This window comes from Lactuca virosa, chromosome 6 (genome assembly GCF_052849685.1).
Source record: "Lactuca virosa cultivar CGN04683 chromosome 6, Lactuca_virosa_CGN04683_v6, whole genome shotgun sequence".
NCBI classification, from domain to species: Eukaryota; Viridiplantae; Streptophyta; class Magnoliopsida; order Asterales; family Asteraceae; genus Lactuca; species Lactuca virosa.
This window is the reverse complement of record NC_136431.1, coordinates 214,610,129-214,631,609: the sequence shown is the minus strand read 5'-3', so window position 1 is coordinate 214,631,609 and position 21,481 is coordinate 214,610,129. Positions and strand designations below refer to the sequence as shown.

General features: G+C 34.4%; 2 protein-coding genes across 3 annotated transcripts; one reads left to right on the top strand and one right to left on the bottom strand.

The window, feature by feature from the left end:
- The first annotated feature begins 5,522 nt into the window (after positions 1-5,522).
- LOC145118783 (F-box protein At3g26010-like) lies at positions 5,523-12,247 on the top strand. Of its 2 annotated transcripts, XR_013713452.1 has the most exons (3): positions 5,523-6,855; positions 7,134-7,202; positions 12,124-12,247. XR_013713452.1 is itself a non-coding variant. In XM_079054453.1 (2 exons), the coding sequence occupies exon 1, from the start codon at positions 5,599-5,601 to the stop codon at positions 6,838-6,840; it is 1,242 nt and encodes a 413-aa protein (XP_078910579.1). In that variant the 5' UTR covers positions 5,523-5,598; the 3' UTR covers positions 6,841-6,855; positions 12,124-12,246. The 2 variants fall into 2 exon arrangements, 1 of the variants encoding a protein (XP_078910579.1); XM_079054453.1 differs by lacking the exon at positions 7,134-7,202 and having other exon boundaries at positions 12,124-12,246.
- Positions 12,248-15,984: 3,737 nt separating this feature from the next.
- Positions 15,985-17,626, bottom strand: LOC145122666 (transcription factor bHLH104-like). The gene is made up of 5 exons (XM_079058226.1): positions 17,402-17,626; positions 16,981-17,061; positions 16,768-16,845; positions 16,518-16,680; positions 15,985-16,436 (listed from the first exon to the last, which is right to left on the bottom strand). Exons 1-5 carry the CDS (start codon positions 17,494-17,496, stop codon positions 16,203-16,205), a joined length of 651 nt encoding a protein of 216 aa, XP_078914352.1. The 5' UTR covers positions 17,497-17,626; the 3' UTR covers positions 15,985-16,202.
- Between the last annotated feature and the right edge of the window lie 3,855 nt (positions 17,627-21,481).

Below are 21,481 nucleotides of genomic sequence, written 5' to 3'. Positions count from 1 at the left end.
CACTGCACCTATTAAGGTTTGTTCTTTTTATTTATGACATGGGTCCTAGATAGTTTTTGGATGTGCATTTTAAAATGAGTAATCATTTGCTAAAAGATAGGGATAGTTAGGAAATTTTACATATATCTCAATAATTAGTTATCTAGCAACAACTCGTTACATGTGATTCACATGTAGATAATATGTGATTCACATGTAAATCTCATGTGATTCACATATTAATCACATGTAAATCATATAAAAATGATATGTGATTCACATGTAAATCACAAGTGAATTACATATGAATTACGTATATATGCACACATTCATATGTTAATCACATGAAAATCACATGTAATTCACATATTAATCACATTTGATTCACTTGTAAATCACACTTGATTCACATATAAGCATGTGATTCACATGTAAATCATATGTGATTCACATGTGAATCACATATGATTTACATGTGAATCACATGTGATTCATATGTGAATCACATGCGATTCACATGTGAATCACATTTACATATGATGTCATGTGTAAATGTGATTCATATGGGAATCGTATGTGATTCATATGTGAATCGCATGTGATTCATATGTTAATCACATGAAAATCACATATGTATTTTTGTGAGTGTTTTTGCATCAATCATTTTTTTTAATTTTCTTGTAGACTTGGAAGAAATTGTGGTGAATATTGAAGAGGTGGAAAATGATAAATTGAAGAAAATAAGGAAATATTGACACGAAGACATGAAAACACTTTGAAATTTGTAGCATTTTTTATTTTTTATATTTTATTTTGTATCGAATAAAATACTTGTACTATTATGTTTATAGATTAATTAATAAAAATGAGATTTTTTGTGATTTACTTACAAATATTATAGTATAAGAAATATACATATATGCATTTGAAAAAAATATGCATATATGCACCTAAAAATTTACTTTTTAAAAAAAAATACAGTTTTTTTTTTTGAAAAAATTACAGTTTTTTTTTTCAAATACAATTTTTTTTTGAAAAAAATGTAACTTTCTTTAAAAAAACTTGCAGTTTTTTTGAAAAAATTGCAGTTTTTTTTAAATACAGTTTTTTTTTAAAATATGCAATTTTTTTTTGAAAAAAATACAGTTTTCTTTAAAAAAAGTTGCAGTTATTTTAACAAAAATACAGTTTTTTTAAATGACAGTTTTTTGAAAAAATTGCAATTTAAAAAAAAATATATTTTTTCAACTTTTTTTCAAAAATTCATGTTTTCTATAAAAAATTAAAAAATCTGCATTTTCTTTAAAAAAAAACGAAAAATACTATATTTAAAAAAATCTGAAAATTTGATTTATGATGTAAATTTTTAGACATTTATATTAATATATTAAATAACACAAAAAAATTAAACATTAAATGAGATTGGTAAGATAACGATCATGTCCTTAATGAATTACTTTTGATCCAACGCTCCACTTTTAGTTCTCGGGAAATTATGAGTTCTCAACCGATCTCATCTATATATATATATATATATATATATATATATATATATATATATATATATATATATTAAGTTATTAAGTAATCAAAAACAAAATTAATAATAAATAATAGTATAAAACCATAACCATTAAGTAATATATATATATATATATATATATATATATATATATATATATATATATATATATATATATATTAAAAAATTCAAAGTTAGGAATAGTTAACTTGGACATTTTTTGTCAACTTTGCCCTTCATTCTTTAGCCATTTTGACACTTTTGGTCATTGCAATGAAAATTTTTACATTTTTTTAGGAACCTTTTAATATTCAAAGTTTGGCCACAAAACTTTATGGAATTGACAACTTTGGTCCATTTTCTAAAAATTTGCTAATTGTAACCCCTTTAATTCTTTAGCCATTTTGACACTTTTGGTCATTGTAGTCAAAACTTTTACATTTTTTTTATAAAAAACACAAAAAATGGTCTGGGACAACGCCCGAGTTTTTCTGCTAAAAGAGTCAACAACGAGTTAGGAATAGTGAAACTCACGTTTTTTTTACTGTTTTCATCCTTGCACTTTCTGTGTCTGTCATTTTCTTCTTTTTGTATATTTTTTGTATATTGGTCCTCATTTTTAACTTTTTTGTTTTTTTTCCTGCCTTCTATCTATCCGTCTCCGACTGTTTATCCATATGAAAATAAACTTAAGTTAACTAAAAGAGTCAACAACGACGCCTATTAATCTATAAACAAAAACGATACTCAAATCACGCACACGGCCCATGCGGAGCATGGACAACATATCTAGTTAAAATTATAAATGTTGTAAGATCGATTGATTAGATTAGTTTAGAAATTCAAGTATTAAAAACGGAAATCTCCAGATGTAACACCCGTAGATCCGGGCTAGTCAATTTAGAGATAATAGGGGTCGAAAACGACTTTTTAACAAAAGATTATTTAGAACCAAGTTGTAGAATACGTCTTAAGGGTTCCGTACATATAAAGAACGTTGAAATCCGAGTTATAACGAAGAAGTTATGGTCCGTCGAAGTTTTACGGCAAAACCGGCACGACACCGGGAGACGTAAATAGTGAATTTACGATGGAAGACTTTTTAGCCTTAGAAATCTAAACAAAAGTTGTAGTATACGTAAACCGAGAACATACAAAAAACGAACGCCCAAATCTGACTTCGTATGAGGAAGTTATGAATTTTTTTAAGATTTGGCTTAACAGTGCACAGCTCGAAACTCGAATTTTAGATCGAGCGGTTTTTGGCCTACGCGACCTAAATGAGAATTGAAAATCTCATTAACATGAACTCAACGGTGAAAAGACAGACGAAAACAGAGTCCGTATGTAGAAGTTATGAATTTTACGCGGACATTTAACAGTATAATCTCCTCGTACTTTTAAATTTAAGATCGGTCGAGAATTAGCCGACGGAGTCAAAATGAAAGTTGTAGATCTTATTTTTACCTACGCGTGGATATAAAGAACGTCAAAAACGGAGGTCGTATGTGAAAGTTACGGATTTTAGAAGTCGGAAGTGTGTTGTGCGAAATTGGGTGATGTGACACAATCTTGGTCATTGCTTTCTCCCCAAGTCTTGCCACTTGATGGTGACATGTGGCACCAAGTTCATCATTTTTTCACCTTATAAATAGAACCTCTTCCACCCTCATTTTCTTCACATCTTTCCCATTCTTTCTTCTCTTTACTCTCTCTCTCTCTCTCTCTAGAACCTCTCTCTAGCCCCGAAACCCCCCGAAAAGCCTAGGGAACCTCCCTAGCACGAGGCGGAAGTCCCGGAGTGCTCGACGGCTCCGAGAAGAAGAGCTTTTCGGCTCGGGAACGCTGCTCCAAGCAAAGCCCGGTTTTCTATAAAACCCGCTGTAAGTGAGCTACACCTACGCTATTTTTAATATAGCTTTTATTTAATTATAGTAACGTTATTAGGAACTTATAATAAGTACTTGGGCTATTATTATGGGTTATATAAGTATTTTTTTACGCTTATATAATAGTAATAATAGCTAGACTATTAATTAGTCTCGGCGAATAATATACTAAACTCTAGTGGTAATAATACTAGGTTTCGTCGAAGGAAATTATTTTTAAGAAGCGAAGCGCTGTCTGAGTTCGGAATCACCACCTTTTCAAGTGAGTGCATGGTCCCTTTCATCTTACACATAGATATGAAGTATTTAATATAAATTACGTGCTATGTGTGCATATTGTCTGAATACTTGCTGTCTATGCTGTGTGAAATATTTTTATACACGTTTTAAATGATTTAAATTGTATATGTATTTTATATCTACAAAACGTGTTGGGTAAAACATGGGTAGATGTAATAGTTATTGTGTGACCAAATAAAATAATGAGAGGCCTCGATATAAATGTTATTGATGATCCAGTCATCTAGCGGAGTATAGATGATGACCACAGACTATTCTAGACAGTCCAGTGGAACGCTAGCAGGCTCGCAACCTGTAGGTGTTTATTTGAACTGTGTGCTCACCAGCAGTACTCCATCCCCCACATGGTTGCCTTATTTGACATGAATTGCTGAGGAACCCCCGAAGCATGTGTTGTCACCCCGATGAAAGTCCCTTAGACTAGGTCCCTTGTGTTAGATGTTTTAGGGACGTAAAGTGAGGATAACGGGAACGGGTAATCGGGTTTGTTTGGTTTGATAAAGTTAATAAACTTATTCATTGTGGGTTGAAAACCCTATGTACTCACCAGGTTTCCCAACCCGACCCACTCAGTTTATTTATATCACAGGTGTTGATATGAAGTCACATTACACTGAGAGATTAAGGAGATATAAATCACTAGTGATAATGAATGTAAGTTCTGTTTATGCTTATGTTTCTGTATTGACGATGACATCCCAAATGTTTTAAAATGAATAAAAATACTTTTCTTCAGAAATGCTTTGATAACGTATCTATCATGTTATACTGGGAACAAATTCCGCAACATTTTTATTAAAAGAGGTACTCTGATTTTTATAAAGCATAAACAAAATCGGTCTTTTCTGGCCGTGAAAATGGGGATGTCACACCAGAAAAGTCTTAAAATTTTACCTTAATTTATGAAAAAGTCGCAAACTAAATTTTGTTTACGAAAAAGCATGAATTACCGGTAAAAATGGCGATTTGACCACTTTTTCTCGGTTTACCGGTTTCATTACTTACCCGTTTCATTAAAGTCCCATTATTTTATCCTAATTTACGAATAAGTCCTAAACTAAAATTTAGTGATGATTTGACCATTTTCTCTATGTAACATACATTTTATTGGTTTCATTGCTGACCCGGACGCCTAGTCATTAAATGAGATGATGAGATGGATATGTTGAGTTATATAATGCTATGTTTAGCATAAAACTTGATATCCTGATGTATTGTATATTCTTTTGGAACATAAAATGCATCCAACAAAAACTGGAATAATTACATAAACTAGTAACAACTGCGTTATTTTTATGTTTATAAGAAATATCAAATTGTCTATCTAATCTTATGTAACCCAATATATCCATCTCATGAGACACCAACTCATTTTCTGCCATTTTTTCTTGAAAACACGCATTTTATTGGTTTCATTGCTGCCCAAGATACATAGTCATAAATGAGCCGATGAGATGAATATCAAATTTTACAGTAAATGTAGCATTATATAACCCATCGTATCCATCTTATCAGCTAATTTAATGATTATGTGTCTAAGTCAGTTGTTACATGAAGAAAATGGTCAAATCATCACAAAATTTTAGTTTGAGACTTATTCGCAAATTAGGGTAAAATAATGAGACTTTAGTGAAACTGGTAAGTAATGAAACCAGTAAACCGGAAAAAAGGATTAAATCGTTATTTTTACCGGTAATTCATGTTTTTTCGTAAACAAATTTTAGTTTTGGATTTTTTCGTAGATTAAGGTAAAATTTTAAGACTTTTTTTAGTCATTTTTCTGTTAAAACCCAAAGGAGGTTTTTTTTTAGGAGCACCCTTTTAGTCTCTAGTTTAATTTGAAGGTCGGTAACACAAATTATTGATTTTCCGAGTTCCGGCGTACAGGGCGGTTCAGGTGGTGGTAGTATGAAACCCTCGGATGAGACAATCGACGGTTCTTCACATAATGTGGAAACAATTTCATCATCAGTGTTTGATAAGCTCACTGACGAGCTCTTAATCGAAACCCTAATACGTCTCCCTCTAAAGCCAGCCAATATCTGCAAATGCATCTCAGTACGTTTTCGTTCTTTGATTTCAAGTTCAAATTTCGTTCGCTGTTATTTGAATCATCATCAAATCAACGATTCGTTTGCTCTTTATTATGATTTGGATGGAAAGCGTAAGATTCGTCCTTCCTCGGTAGGGATGTGTATGGCGTTTGAATCCCCCATTTTTGAATCTCCAGGGTTTTCTTTATCTTTCCTTCAAGAAACTATACATTACCTAGCTTCAAACAACGGATTAGTTTTGTGTTGTGCTGATCTATGTCCTCCGGTTGTTTACTTTGTTTGTAATCCGTTAACGAAGCAATGGATTACTCTACCACCACCTCCTACTGATGTTAAAGCCAGTTACATCGGGTTTATATGCAATCCCCAGTATTCATGTAATGATAATCAAGAACAAAGAAGGACAACGAGTTTTAAGGTGGTTCGTATTCAAGTGGCGCTAAGAGATACATTGAGTCTGGAAATATTCTGTTCGGAGTCAGGGAGGTGGACTAACGAGAACTACATGTCGAGTTCAACTTCGGTTAATGAACTCTTCTATAGATGTAATTTCGGGTATCCCAGTGCTGTAGTTTGTGGAGGATTGCTTCATTGGGATAATCTTTCAAAGACTGATATTTTCACTTATGATCCTTATAGTGGAATATGTGGAACTATCAAGTATCCACCAGGGATAACAGAATCTAGCTCCGATTATTGCTTAGGAGAGTCTGCTGGTCGACTTAGATATGCAGACTATTGTAAGAGTAGTAAGACGTATCGAGTATGGCAACTCAAAGATTGCAGCAATGATGGTGGTGAGTGGTTTTTGTTGCATAAGGTTCACATCTTAGGGATGAAATCCACAGTTCAAACAGCTTACAAGGATCTCATAGGTCTGCTTCCTCCCCATCCACTTAATCAGGATATTGTTTTCTTTTGGTGTCTCTGCTCGTTTAAAATTTTGGAATACAACATGAGGACTAAGCTACTGAAGTTACCATGTTTTCCTCAAGATGCAAAGGTTAAATATTTGATGATCCCTGTTGTCTTCCCGTTTGTGCTTCCTTGCTGGCCTACCACAGTTCCTATAATTCAGCAGCATGGTGAAAGCTAGTAGATTTAACTTTCGGTACCCATTTCACTTATTTATTATTTTATATTTACAAGTCTATATATATATATATATATATATATATATATATATATATATATATATATATATATATATATATATATATATGTTTCCACCTCTTATTGCAAAAGTTATATGAAATGCATGGTTCTATTTGAGTATTCCAATTGCAAGTTTTGTTATAGTGACATTGTTTGATTGTAACATTCGCAAATAAAAGACGCTTTTTTTTCCTTATGATGAGAAAATTCCATTTATTATATATTTTTACCAAGGTTTCGGGTGTAACTTTAGTTGATGGAGCTATTGAGATGTGACGGAGATTTCACAAGGGAAACATTGAGGTATGTTGAGTTTTTAAAGTACATTGCTATGTTTAGTACTTTGACCATAATTGAGATAACATAGCAACATACATGGGGATCCCATTAAAATGGGATAGGGGAGGTAGATTTCGTCAGTTGTGCCTCCATAGGAGGTAGGTGTGGTCATCACAACTTTATGCTCACTTTCATTTACTATCACCCTATTTTGTTTTTACTATCACTCTAGAAGACCTCCAACATCTGCACTAGAAACATGGAAAAACAAAATAGGGTGATAGTAAATGAAAGTGAGCATAAAGTTGTAATGGAAAATAACCCCCCCACCCCCCCAAAAAAAAGCATATGCCTCTGGAACCTGCAAATGAGGCGGTAGAGTAAGCATATGCCACTGCAGGCACCATACTAAAACCGCTATGTCCCCAAAAAGAGTAAATTTCTTCATGTCTAACCTCTTATTATTCTCCCACTTTTTTCTTTGATGTCCTCCTATTCTCTTACCATCAATCTCCAATGAGTCTACTCTCTTGACTGTAACTAATGGTAGTCTCATTTGGACATGCCCATACCACCTCAATCATCCTTCTCTCAACTTTTTGTAATTTGTGCCACTCCTAACGAGCTTCTTACAACCGTATTTAGTATCATATTCATCAAAGTTCTATTGCAAGTCCACCTCATCATCATCATCATCATTTCAACTACTTATATCTTCCTCTTGTGGTCCTTCTTACATTTGGATCCATATAACATGGTGGGCCTTATATTTATCATTTAAAATTTCCCCTGTGTCAAAGGGACCTTCCTATCACACAACTCATGAGGGTGTCCACTTTAACCAACTACACTCTCTCCCTTAAAGATCATGGAACCTAGATACTTTGAGGTCAAGATAAAAGCTTTTTTCTTGGACTTACCTATACTCCTTCACTATACTCCTTCACGGGGGAATTATTTAGATAAATGAGAATTATTGGTGATCATGAGAGAATTACCATTATTGAGGTCTTTAGGGATGGCAAAAAAACCCGAACCTGATGGGGAAACCCGAAACTCGATTATTTCGGGTCGGGTAATGGGTCGTTATCGGGTTTTTTATCGGGTTCGGGGCAGGGAGTGGGTTATCCTCGCCCCGACTATATATATATATATATATATATATATATATATATATATATTTGAATCCTTTTGATGTTAATTGCATACATTCAAATATAAAATACTTACTGTGGACAATCTTTTTCGTTATTAACAATCTGGTGTGAATGATCATTTTTTATGTTTTGACGTATTACACTAAAATTAAATCAAATAATTTTTAATACAATGTCGAGTTAATTTTATTAAAGTGATTCATCATGTTTTTAATTTAAAGGGAGGCTAGAACACGTATATTTTATAAGACATCGGGTTACCCTAAAACAAAATAAAGATTTCGTTATGAATTGTTGTAAACCCGATAAGATACCCGAAACCCGACGGGAAAACCCGAACCCAACGGGGCGCCCCGATAAGATACCCGAAAGATATCGGGGCGGGTTTGGGAAACCACGCCCCGCCCCGAACCCGCCCCGTTGCCATTCCTAGAGGACTTAGAGTATCAATTCTAAAAGATATTATATTTATTTATTCATTAAATAAATAGATTATTTTGATGAGAGATATAAATACCTATGAGATAGCCATTTTTAGGGTTTTGAGGTTATAAAGAGAAAATTAGAAGATAGAACTTTGGTCTTGGTATTTTTGGTGAAATCATTGTGAGTTGCATAGATTTTCAGATTTGTCATCACAAAGGGTTGCTAAATCCATTGGAGATCACTTAATGGTATGGATTTAGATAGATATTGTTTGACTGTTTTCGAGACTCAAATACTTTATGTGAATATTTTTAAGATTCATAAAATTAGACGTGACAAATGTGTCGGGTTGAAACATTAAACGAGTCGAGGAGTTTGACTTAAATCTAACATTTTAATTATCATGTTGTGTCGTGTCAATCCGTTATTTTCGTGTCGGGTTAGTGAGTTTAGGGGTTAGACCTTGTAAATGGATCGTGTCCGGGTTGAAACACTAAACTTGTTGAAAGAGTAGGAGTTGGAGATGCAGAAAAGACAAAGTGAAATCGAAAAAGTAGGAGTTGGGAGGCGAAAGGGAGAAGTTCATAGGCGGCTAAGTCATTTTCATATTATAAAGCGACTAAATCCAAAGTTTTTCCTTTATATATAGTTTTGGTTTTGGTCCCATTAAATACATCTAAATAATTAAAAAGAAAATTGCATATAAATAAACAGACTTGAAAGACTAAACCCAAAGTTTTTCCTTTATATATAGTTTTGGTTTTGGTCCCATTAAATACATCTAAATAATTAAAAAGAAAATTGCATATAAATAAACAGACTATTTTCAAGTTGAATTATTCAACCCGAATCTTACTCGTTTAATTTTCGTGTCGTGTCATTCCGTTTAGTTAAACAAGTTGAAATAACCAAAACTCGTTTGTTTCATGTCGGGTAGTGTGTTGTGTGATTGTGTCAGTTTTTTCCACCTCTACATAAAACAAAGACCACAAAAATCTAATGAAAGATCATGAAATTCAAAGCTTATAAAAACCCCAATTTGCTTTTATCATTATGTATCATATGGATCAACAATTTTCACAAATCGAACACCGGAAAACATCATAATAAATAGAAAACATCACAATAAATAAACACGGAAGAAAATCTAAACAAATCTTATTAGGTATGCCATTTTTAGATTTTTATTAATAGCAACCGAAGCAGGTTATTTATAATGAGGGTGGTCTTGTGTAGATCCTACGAAAGGAGAAGTTCCCTATGGGTTAGTTTGGGAAGCTTAAGTTGCAAGTTAATGGCTCTCTCCATATACTCGAACAAATCAATGACAATACATATGCATATGAGATCAGCTTCCCAACCACTATAAAATGTCGACCACTTTCGACATGGTAAAATTATCATTGTACATAGGCGATGTGACGATGAAGAAGACTCGAGGTCGAGTCTTTCTCAAGTGGGGAGGATGATGCAAATTTATATAATTATGTCACAAATAATCTCTTGGGTAATTTTGTTGCAATTGCGTTAAGTTTCGAAATGACTCGAAACTAGCATGGTCATGTAACACCCGCTCTCAGGTACGCAGTTAAATTCAAGCCAAACTTCACATTTTACCCTTGGACTCGGCGAGTTGGAGGCCCGACTCGTCGAGTAGGATCGACTCCGGGTCGGGGGACTAAGTGGCCTACTCAACGAGTCGGAAGACCGACTCGGCGAGTAGGAGCTGTCCGAGTAAAACCCTAAATTGGAGGGTTTGCACTCTATTTAAACAACTTATGAGGCTTCCACCCCGGCCTCCATCACCCCAAGTCCTGTCCTCAAAACCCTAATCAATTGTGAGCATCTTTGAGTTATATTGTGCCTTTGCATCTTGATTTGAAGCTAGAAGAATGGAGGGAAGCTTGGTGAATCAAGGAGCAAGTCAGTGGATTCTGAGTTTGGTTGCATTTCCAGTGTATTTGAGGTAAATAGCCCCTATCTTGACCTCCTATGTGTTAGATCTAATTTGGGGTTTGAATCTTGGCATCTTTGAGGGCATTTCCATGTCATTTTGGACTTTAGGGTGTAATGTAGGGTAGAAGCTTCAGATTGGAACCTTGGAGGGTCCTCATGGCATAAAGGTGCCATCTCTATGGCCATGAGAACCCCATGCATGTAATAAACCCCATTTTTGGTCCTTTAAGCTTAAAATTCCCATGCATGCATGTAAAGTTCGTGACTTTACGTGTTATATCGGCCTTAAGAGCCCAGATCTACCTTTTGGATGAGCTTTGCACAACAGAAATCGAGTTATGGACTTGGACATAAGTAGACTCAGCGAGTCGGGGGGGGGGGGGGGGTTGGTTCTCCCATCTTCTATGTTTTGAAGGGATCCAGTTAAGTTTAGAAGGGATCTAGATGAGTCCAGAAGAAGGACTCAACGAAATAGACGTAGTTATGGACCTGGAAACCATGGGACTCGGCGAGTGGATGAACACACTCGGCGAGTCCAAGGCAATCCCCAACCCATGAAGACGGACTCGACGAGTTGTTCATACAACTTGGCGAGTCACAGACTAGTCACACTCTTATGGTGAAGATGAACTCGATGAGTTCAAGGATGAACTCGGCGAGCCAGATGAGGATAGTCCCGACGCTAGGTTTGAAGGAGAACTTGTCGAGTTCTTGCTAGACTCGACGCGTAGAGTTGGGGTTGGGAACAGATGAAAGAATAGAGACTCGACGAGTTGGTGAATCAACTCGGCGAGTCAGGTCAACTGGGTGTGGACTTTGACCAGGATGTTGACTTTAGCCAGGGGTAAAATGGTCATTTTACCCTAAGAGCAATTATCAGTTTTTGACTAAGTACCTTTATGGAAATTATAGTCGGAGAGTCGCCGGAGCAGCAGAAACAGAGATTCCTCACCCAGAGTTACAGCAGTCAGTCATACGAGGTGAGTTTCCTTCCAGTAGGAACGGGTTTACGGCCACAATGCCGGCCCGTTTAGATGATAGTAGTTCCGGACTTCGGTCCGATGCCGGGGTGGTCCCGAGAAGTAGTTATGTATGCTTGATGTATTCGTGATTCATGCATGTTATGATATGTGATATATGTTCCGGACTCCGGTCCGATGTTAGGCAAGCCCGATGCAGTATATGTGATTATGTTATATGTTATGTTTATGTTATGTTCAGCTTATACCGGACTTCGGTCCGATGCCGGGCGGGGCCTAATTTATGCCGGACTTCGGTCTGATGCCGGGCGGGGCCCGATGCAGTGGGCAAGGCCCAGTATGTGTTATATGTGTTATTGTATGGTATGTGTTAGTTTGGGGGAGCTCACTAAGTTTCGTGCTTACAGTTTTCAGTTTTGGTTTCAGGTACTTCCAGTAGCAAAGGGAAGGGCTCGGGTTGATCGCATGGCACACACCACAGTCACAGCCTGGGAGTTTACTTTGATGATTTGTTATGAGATCTTGATTTGAGATAGACACTATGATGTTTTATGATACATGAATTATGATTTTACTTATGACTTGAATGATTTATAATTTTAATTATGATTTGAAAACAAAAAATTTTGGGTCATATTTTCGGGATGTTTCAGGTCAACTCTAAATATACTTTTCGACCCTTTGCAATTGTTAATGGGCCGAAATTATCGTGTTTTAATTTTCATTTTATAAAACCATCTCCAACTCTAAACCATTTTTGACATTAAAATGATGTAAAAATGATGCTAATAATATTTCATCTTCAACCCTACGTCATTTTCTACGCTATATTTTAAACCAAAAAAATTCTCCCATAATAATCTTTTTTTTAAACTTATATAGATTTGTCAAACACACCCTTGAGCTAATTAGTTCTTAACATATTTATGTACATATTTAGTTTGAAAAAAAATTTATAAAATGTATTTATTACAAAATTATAACCAAATTAAATATTTATATATTATCCATTCGAATTAGATGTTATTTTAATAAAATAACATTTGTTAATTAAAAAAGTTACATAAATTTAAAACTAAGGTTTATATTTATGACTAATTAACAATTTAATATATAACATAAATTTAGATTATCTTTTACAAGTATTATATATATCAAATTAGAATGTGGAAATGCATAATATACTTTTTGTCTTTGGTCACGGTAGTATTTTGGAATTTTGTTTAAAATGTACAAAATAAATTACAAAATTGCTTCTATAATTTAGAGAAAAGGTACTTATGTGTTTTATTTTATTTTATTTTATTTTTATTAAAGTAGTCCATATATGTAAGATTTTCATTTGATGTATGTGTACAAAATAAATTATAAAAACCATTCTTATTATTTGTAGAAAATGTCCGTGTACATTTTTTATTTATATATTTATTGCATAAATGATCCATATATTTATAAAATTTATAGATTACGTTTAAAAAAATTACAAAAATAATCCCTATCTAATAGAATATTTGCATATTACCACCCCCCGGCTGCACGCCCCCTCCACTATAATATATTGTTGTATTTCGTCCCTACACTTTTTGCTTTCATGTTTTGGCCACAGATTTTGGCAGTTTTAGTCCTTATGTACAAACTAAATTAAAAAAATCAGTCCCTATACTTTATAGAAAAGGTCCATGTGAAGAATATTTTTTTTTTCAGAAATGGTTCATATGTTTAAGACTTTCGTATGTTGGTATATATGGTCCCTATGTTGAAAATAAATTACAAAAATTGTCCCTATAATTTATTGAAAAGGTCCCTACGCTTTTTTTTTGAAACAGCCATATGTTTATATAATTTACAGACTATGTTTTAAAAAATGCAAAAATAGTCCCTACCTAATAAAGTATTTGCAGATTATGCCTTCTGTGCCCCCGCAACATATTGCCATGTTTCGTCCCTATACTTTTTTGGTTTCACACTCTAGCCACATAACTTTTGTATGCTTGCAAGTTTGCTCTCTACACTGTAACGACCAAAATTTCACAATAGTCAACCATGGTCAAATATAAAGACCCAACTGGTAGTAAGAAGACTCACCTCCCAAATAGCAGCTAGAAACACAACAGCTCTCACACACAGGGTAGATATGATCAACATGACACCTAACAACAGTAAAGTCATACCCTATCAGCCTACATCCTTAAAACCCTAGTTTGATCCAAAAGTCAACCATGGTCAACTTCAGCCAATGGTCATGTTGTGACCACTCATAGGTCACGTCGTAATCGAACCAGGATAAAATAATCGTGAACGCTCTCTTCTTACGATGTGACATGCCCTTTCTCACATCGTGAGATCCGTTCTGAACAGCTTTGAACATTAAGCTCTTAATCCCTTAAGCTACTCCTTGAGACTTTCCAAAGGGTCTTCCTCAACCTTAAGGACCATAAAAATCATGCATGACTCAAACACTAACTAGGTCAATAAGGAGAAAACGAGGCCAAGACTCATGCTTGGAGTCTAAAACCAACACCAAACCTCAGATCTGAAACTTATACTACAGAAAAGGCCTCAATGATCTATAAAGTTTCTAACCTTATGGATCTCATGCATGCTATCCACCCCACCATGAAGAGAAAAGAACAAATCTTAGATCTAGCATGCAATAGAGATAAAGGTAAGAGCTTTAGGACTTACAAGAGTCCAAAAGCACAGAAAGATGTTGAGGAAGGAACTTACTTGCCACAAGTGATGCACCCAAGGAGTCTTCTTCTTTTTTTAAGAGCCAAAACCACCAAAAAGCTCTCCAAGGTCACCAATAGATGCTAAAATCGATTTGGGCAGGAAATGATGGAGGCTGAGGGTTTCACATTTCCTTTAAATAGGGTGCAAAACACGGGAGTAGGGTTAGCCTGCTCTCACGACGTGAGCACCTATGTGTCATGTTGTGACCCTCAAGGAGAGATACACGATTCATCCGAATGTCACGTCGTGAGACACTTTCTCTCATGTCGTGACCAACTATAAAATGAGGTTTATCATTCTTTATTAATTTCAAAACATTGAAAGATCAAGTACCAACATTTAGATGTTACATACACTTTCGTAGTTATGCAAGTTTGGTCCCCTGCGAAGCAGGGATAGTAACTTACTAGTTGTAATTAATTGATATCAAGTAAATATATAATTAAAGTTGAATAAACATATAAGAAGATAGAATAAGAGTGACACATGAAAGTTTTGCACCATTTTAATGCAAATAAATCATATAACACCAAATTTGGTGTTATATTATTCTTGTACACCAAAATGGCGTGTGAAATAGAGTGGTGTTAGAGATGACTTCACACCAAAATGGTGTAAAAAATGAGTTTTGGTGTAGGGCTTTAGATGCCCTAAAAGCATCTCTAATAGGAGGTTTTTTTATAGCTTATTACTATACATTTTTTTTTATTAGCACTTAATACTATTGGACTAGATAACTTATTTACTTTTTTATTTTAACATTCAATATATATTGAGTGATCAATATACTTTACTACTTGTACATAATAACCCTCTGTACTTTAACCATATTTCATTTTAACCCTTTAATTATAAGTTAGTTTTAGATATTTTTATTTCTTTACTAATTAATTATTTTATTAAATATTTAATGACATCTCATTATAAAATATAAATTTTATAAAGATAATACAATATTTTCAATATTTTTTGTAATTATGACATAATATTTTTTCCGTATTTTAGGTATATAAATATTAAATAATAAACGGATATATCTACAAATGTATCTCTATACATTTTCACTCTTTGATTTCAAGTTCATATTTCCTTTGTTGTTATTTGAATCATAATCAAATCAATGATTCGTTTGCTTTTTATTATAATTTGGATCCTGAAGAGCCTATGATTCCTCCTTCCCCATTTGGGACCCGTTCAGATCCCCCATTTTTGAATCTCTAGGGTTTTCTTTTTCCTTCCTTCTTCTGAACAAGAAACTATATGATTAGTCTTAAACTAACGATATGATAATTGCATTGTGGTTTGTTCAATGCAATGATCTTATCACTTGCTTAAGACTATTTTGGTACCTAATAACATTTTCCAAGATGAAATTTAAGTAGCATTCCTTTCTTGCAACGATACAGAAAGCATACATGGACAACAATTCATGCAGAGAGTTAATCATTTCAAGAGCTACAAGGATAAAACAATGAAGGTTATTTATTTATTTATTTCTATCCAATATAAATAAATTCCTCCTACATTAAACCCTACTTGTCTCTAGAAAATCAATAAGAAGAAAATGCAATCTGCAATCAAGCACTAGTATTTACAAAGTACAATAAGACAACAATTTTTCAACCCAAAATTTGCAATTCTTTTAAGAAGACGAGACACGGTTTCATTCTCGATCTTTCACTTGTGCAAAAGACGTAAATGCCCTTCTCATCCTCATCATCTGAAATACCTTTATCCAGTCCAATCCAGTTCAGTCCAGTCAGTGTTACCAATTAAGCAGCAGGTGGCCTGAGCTCATGATCATGAGATGTATCTTGTGCAGATTGTGGTAAATATTGCCACATTGGAATGTAACCATAGCCTGGAAAAACAGGCATCTTGTTTGCTGGATGAGGTGTCATGAATCCATGAGGTGTATGATTGGTCAACGCTTTGACCTGTTGTTCCATTTTTGCTTTTTCTGCCTTTAAAACAAGTTTCTCTTCACGAAGTTCATTCTTTTCTGCCTGTTGGTTTTATCAAGTCATAACATTTAAAGATCTCTAGAGAATTTAATTAAAAAAAGAAAAAAAAAAATTTGAACTAACCTTTAATGTCTTAATCTCTTCCAATAATTTCTCATTCATCTCTTTGCATTCCTGAGATTCAGATTTTAGCTGATTCAGAACTCGGATTGCATCTCCAAGTATTGCTAACTTATCATTGGTGACAGGTCTCCCAGGTTCTAAAGTAGAGCTCAATTCTAAAAACCTGAAAAGATAAATAATTATATTTAATCAAACAACAAAAATGAAGAATTTTATTATTGCTAAATGATATAATTCATAAAGAAAAAACCTGTCATTCAATTTCTCCCTCCTTTGCCTCTCACGGCATGCTTTATTCTCTGCCCTGCTGCACGAATTACTTCTTCCCCTGTTATGTAATTGAATATTATGAAGTTTCATTGTCAAAATATGTCTGAAATCTCACTCTTTTTTAACATATTTTTGTAATCACATTGATATATGGATCTTTTATCAAACTATATTGAAATGAAAAGAGTAAAACCTCTTTTTTGTGCATTCTTTTTCAGCACACTCATCTAATGGTGCAAGGCTAGCAAGTGGAGCATCAACGGGGATTGCAGCGCTGCATTCAAAAGCCAAATTTTTAAATCAAACAAATTTTATTTCGAATCCATGGAAAAGATTCACAACTCAACTTAATTGTTCTTGTAAACTCATAAACATATGTTTTGCCCTAATTCTAGCTAAGAACAGCAAAACTTAGCCATATAACAACAAAGATCTTACTCTTCGTGAATTAGTTCGTGAAAATCTAACACCTATGAAATCAGCAACATTTCTACCATAAAATCCGAAATCATTTACGAAAATCTTTAAATCCTAATTGATTTTTCACAATAGATAGAACCAGAAACTATTAAAATCAAAATCTATAGAGAGAGGGGAAAAAAGCAGTTAGTTACCTCTGGTCACCCCAATAAAGATCGGTGGATGCGACATCGTTGATGAGACTGCTGTAATCGATTAGATCCCAATTAGTACTCTCGAAAGAATCCATTTAATTTTGATTTCGAGAGAAACCACTGATTCTTAAACCGAAACCCTAGATTGAATGTTTCTGTTTCAGTCTTCGATCCGACACCAAAGATCTGATCTGATTGCTTTGGATAAATTAATCAACAAAATTATTATTATTATTGATATTATTATAAGTTTTTAACGATAGAAAATAATTGATTGACGCTGTTACTGTTATCAATAATGGCGTCAAAGTGTACAAAAGGATTGGTCAGTACCCAATTATGGTTTGCCACGTGAAACATTGTTATCTTTCGCCGCATAAAGATATTGTAGTGGTGGGTGAGCATAAGCGGGTACCCGCTTTAATTGTCTGGAACCGGAACCGGAACCGGAACCGGCGGTTCTTGGAATGTAGGAACCGGAACCGGAACCGATTACAACGGTTTTTCAGATTTTGGAACCGGTCCCGGAACCGGTTCCGGTACCGGGTACCCGGTTGTTTTTTATATTTTTTATAAAAATTGACAATTACGACGTAAATAAAAAAACTATTAAATGTTATAAACATTGACGATGAAAACTTTAATTTACAAAGAAAGATAAGCAAAAGTTTGAGGTAATTCAAACAAACAGAATATATATGTAAACGTTTTACAAACTAATAAAAAAAGAAGACAAAGAAACAGTGATTCGAATTTGATAGCAAAAAAAATATTTAAAAGTTCTGTGATTCAATGTTCAAATTTAAAAGACAGGATATTAAATATCCAAATTTCCACTCCAATTAGTTCGTAACTTATTATATGTTATAAAGGCTTAACATGCTAATGAGTTTCATGCAATTTCGTTTTTAGAGGTGCAGAATGCAAATTAACACATCAGTTTTAATGTATGGCAATGTCTAATTGTAGTCAAGAATGAACAATTCATCCTTTATATATATATATATATATATATATATATATATATATATATATATATATATATATATATATATATATATATATATATATATATATATATATAACCGGTTCCGTCGGGTACCCGGCGGGTAGCGGTTCCGAAAAAATAAAAACCGGAACCGGAACCGCTTATGGCGGTTCCACAATTTTAGGAACCGGAACCGGAACCGCTTATGGCGGTTCCACAATTTTAGGAATCGGAACCGCTTAAGGCGGTTCCGGTTCCAGAACTGGCGGTTCCGATACGGTTCCGATGCGGTTCCAAAAGCGGGTACCTTGTTCCGGTGCTCACCCCTAGTCTAAATCGGCTTACACATAGAATTCCTAAAAAAAAAGAACATAAACAAATCTAACCATTTTTTTTATTAATCTGCTAAAAAAGATTAAAATCTTGTTTATTCCTTAAAACAACCACATATTTCATAGGAGATTTACTGCAGTCTGCAAATGTGTGGACGTTGCGAAATACATTGTATTTTCCACCTTTTTAGTCTCCCCACTCTATTTTCCATTCCTAGATAGGGCCCTAATGTAAAACCCAATGTGAAATGTGTGGAATTGGCAATCTTCTTTATAAAAGATAGGATTTAGTCTTCACATCATCACACAAATATCTAGGAACAATTCAAAGAACTTTTTTTTCATCCCAAATGAGTTTATGGAATGGCTTTTTTGTGGTTCTTTGTTGATTCCTGAATTTTAAAAAGAATTACAGAGAGAAGAATGATGAACTGTTTAAACTGAATTCATTGAAAGAAAGTATTACAGCTATCAAACGTATATACATGAACAACTCTCAAAACAGAAAAACTAACTAACTGATTGTCTAACTGAATAACTAACTTAGATGGCGTGTACTAGTCTGATGTGGCAATCCGTGTGTAGCTTTCATAATTAACAACATCCCCCCTCAAGTTGGAGGGTGAGAAACTCCCAACTTGCTTAAAAGTCCGTAATGATATTTACTTGACAAATTTTTAGTAAACAGATCAGCTAATTGCATTTGAGTTGACACATATTGTAAAGAAATTAATCCATCTTGAAGCTTCTCCCTCACAAAATGACAATCTAACTCCACGTGTTTGGTTCACTCATGAAAGACGGGATTTTTAGCAATGCAAATAGTCGCTTGGTTATCATATTTCACAGGAATTGGAGTGACATTGGGAACATTCATTTCATGTAGAATTCTTGATAACCATGCCAACTCAGCACTAACCCTCCTCATACTCCAGTACTCTGCTTCAGCAGAGGACAATGACATTGTCATTTGCTTCTTAGACTTCCAAGAGATCGGGCTTCCACCAAGTAAAATAAAAAACCCACTAATACTCCTTGATTGGGGACAAGCAGCCCAATCAGAATCACAAAAAGCTTGTAGATTGAAATCGTCCTTGTTATTAAAAAATAGACCTTGATTAGAATCATTATTGATGTATTTGAGAGTATGCATTGCAGCCTCAAAATGTGGTAATTTGGGATTCGACATGAACTGGCTAAGATGTTGCATAGTAAAGGCTAAATCAGGTCGTGTATGACTGAGGAAATTGAGTTTACCCACAAGACGACGATAAACTTCAGGAATTGGTAAAGGTTCCCCCTCATTTATTAAGAGTTTGAGATTTGATGGAAGAGGACAAATAGATTTCCCATAACATTTGAATTCCTCTGTGTCAAAATTACTCCTGAAGAAGAATAAAGAACCTTAATTCCTAAAAAAAAAATTAAGATGTCCCAAGTCTTTGATCTTGAATTGAGAGTCAAGGAAAGCTTTTAAACGACTTATTTCTTCTTCATTATTTCCTGTAACCATGATGTCGTCAACATATACAACTACAAACGTGACATAAGATCCCGTTGTTTTGTGAAACAAAGAATAATCGTCTTTGGAGTGTTGATACCCTTTATCTTTCAAAGCTGATGACACTTTAGAGTACCATTGACGTGAGGCTTGCTTGAGACCATATAACGACTTTTGCAACTTACAAACTTGATTTTTGTTCTGTAAAATAAGACCAGGTGGAGGTTTCATGTAAATTTCTTCTTCCAAATCCCCGTGCAGGAAGGCGTTGTTAACATCCAATTGATGCATGTTCCAACCATTTTTGACAGCAGTGGCAATAAGAGCACGAATTGTTGTCATTTTAACAACAGGGGACTATGTTTCCGTGTAGTCAATTCCAGCCTTTTGGGTATAACCCTTTACAACTGATCTCCCTTTGCATCGTTCCACTTGCCCATCTGCTCTATATTTGACCTTATAAACCCATTTACAACTTATGGGTTTCTTTCCTTTTGGTAAATTTGTGATGATCCAAGTATTATTTGCAATTAAAGCCTCAAATTCTTTATCCATGGCTTCTTTCCATTCTGGAATATTGACAGCCTCTTCATAAGATGAAAGTTCATGTAATTGATCAAGATTCTTCATTAACTGCTTACTTTGATCATACAAGGTTGAAAAACAAACATGATTATTGGAGGGCATTGAAGTCATAGTATGCATACATAAGGATAAATTTGCACAATGATAACCTTGTAAATATGCAGGAGGTTTAGGTACTCTTGATGTTCTTCTAAGATTAGATTGTTGTTGTTGTGATGAATTGGGTAATGGGACAAAATTTGGATCAGGGGCAAAATTGGTAAATGGGATAGAATTAGGGATGAGATTTAGAACCGGAAAACCAGACCGGAACCGGAATCGGACCGGAACTGGAATCGTTAGAACCGGAATATATAGAACCGGTTCCGGTTCCGGGTTTAAAAAATTGGCTTTATCCGGGTTCTGGGTAATCCGGGTTTGGGTCCATCGGGTCCGGGTAAACCGGGTCTAAAAACCGGAACCGGTGTTTGGAACCATAACCACTTTTAGGGCCGGAACCGGTATTTGTGAAACGTTTAAAAGATGCATATCTCATTCGTTTCAACTCCGATTGACATGCGGTTTTTTCCAACATATAGTTTAGAGTTTGTACATTACTTTAGACTATAAATTTGCCATTTTTAGTTTTATATTCATTGACTTACAGTCCCCCAAAGTCGAGATATCAAAGATGG

Excerpts from the sequence above, each read along its gene's own strand:
- LOC145118783 (XM_079054453.1), top strand. The coding sequence starts at position 5,599 with ATGAAACCCTCGGATGAGACAATCGACGGTTCTTCACATAATGTGGAA.
- LOC145122666 (XM_079058226.1), bottom strand. The coding sequence starts at position 17,496 with ATGGATTCTTTCGAGAGTACTAATTGGGATCTAATCGATTACAGCAGT. Across the intron at positions 16,846-16,980 it reads AAAGAATGCACAAAAAAGAG|GGGAAGAAGTAATTCGTGCA; the intron begins GTTTTACTCTTT and ends ATTACATAACAG. Across the intron at positions 16,437-16,517 it reads AAGAGATTAAGACATTAAAG|GCAGAAAAGAATGAACTTCG; the intron begins GTTAGTTCAAAT and ends TAAAACCAACAG.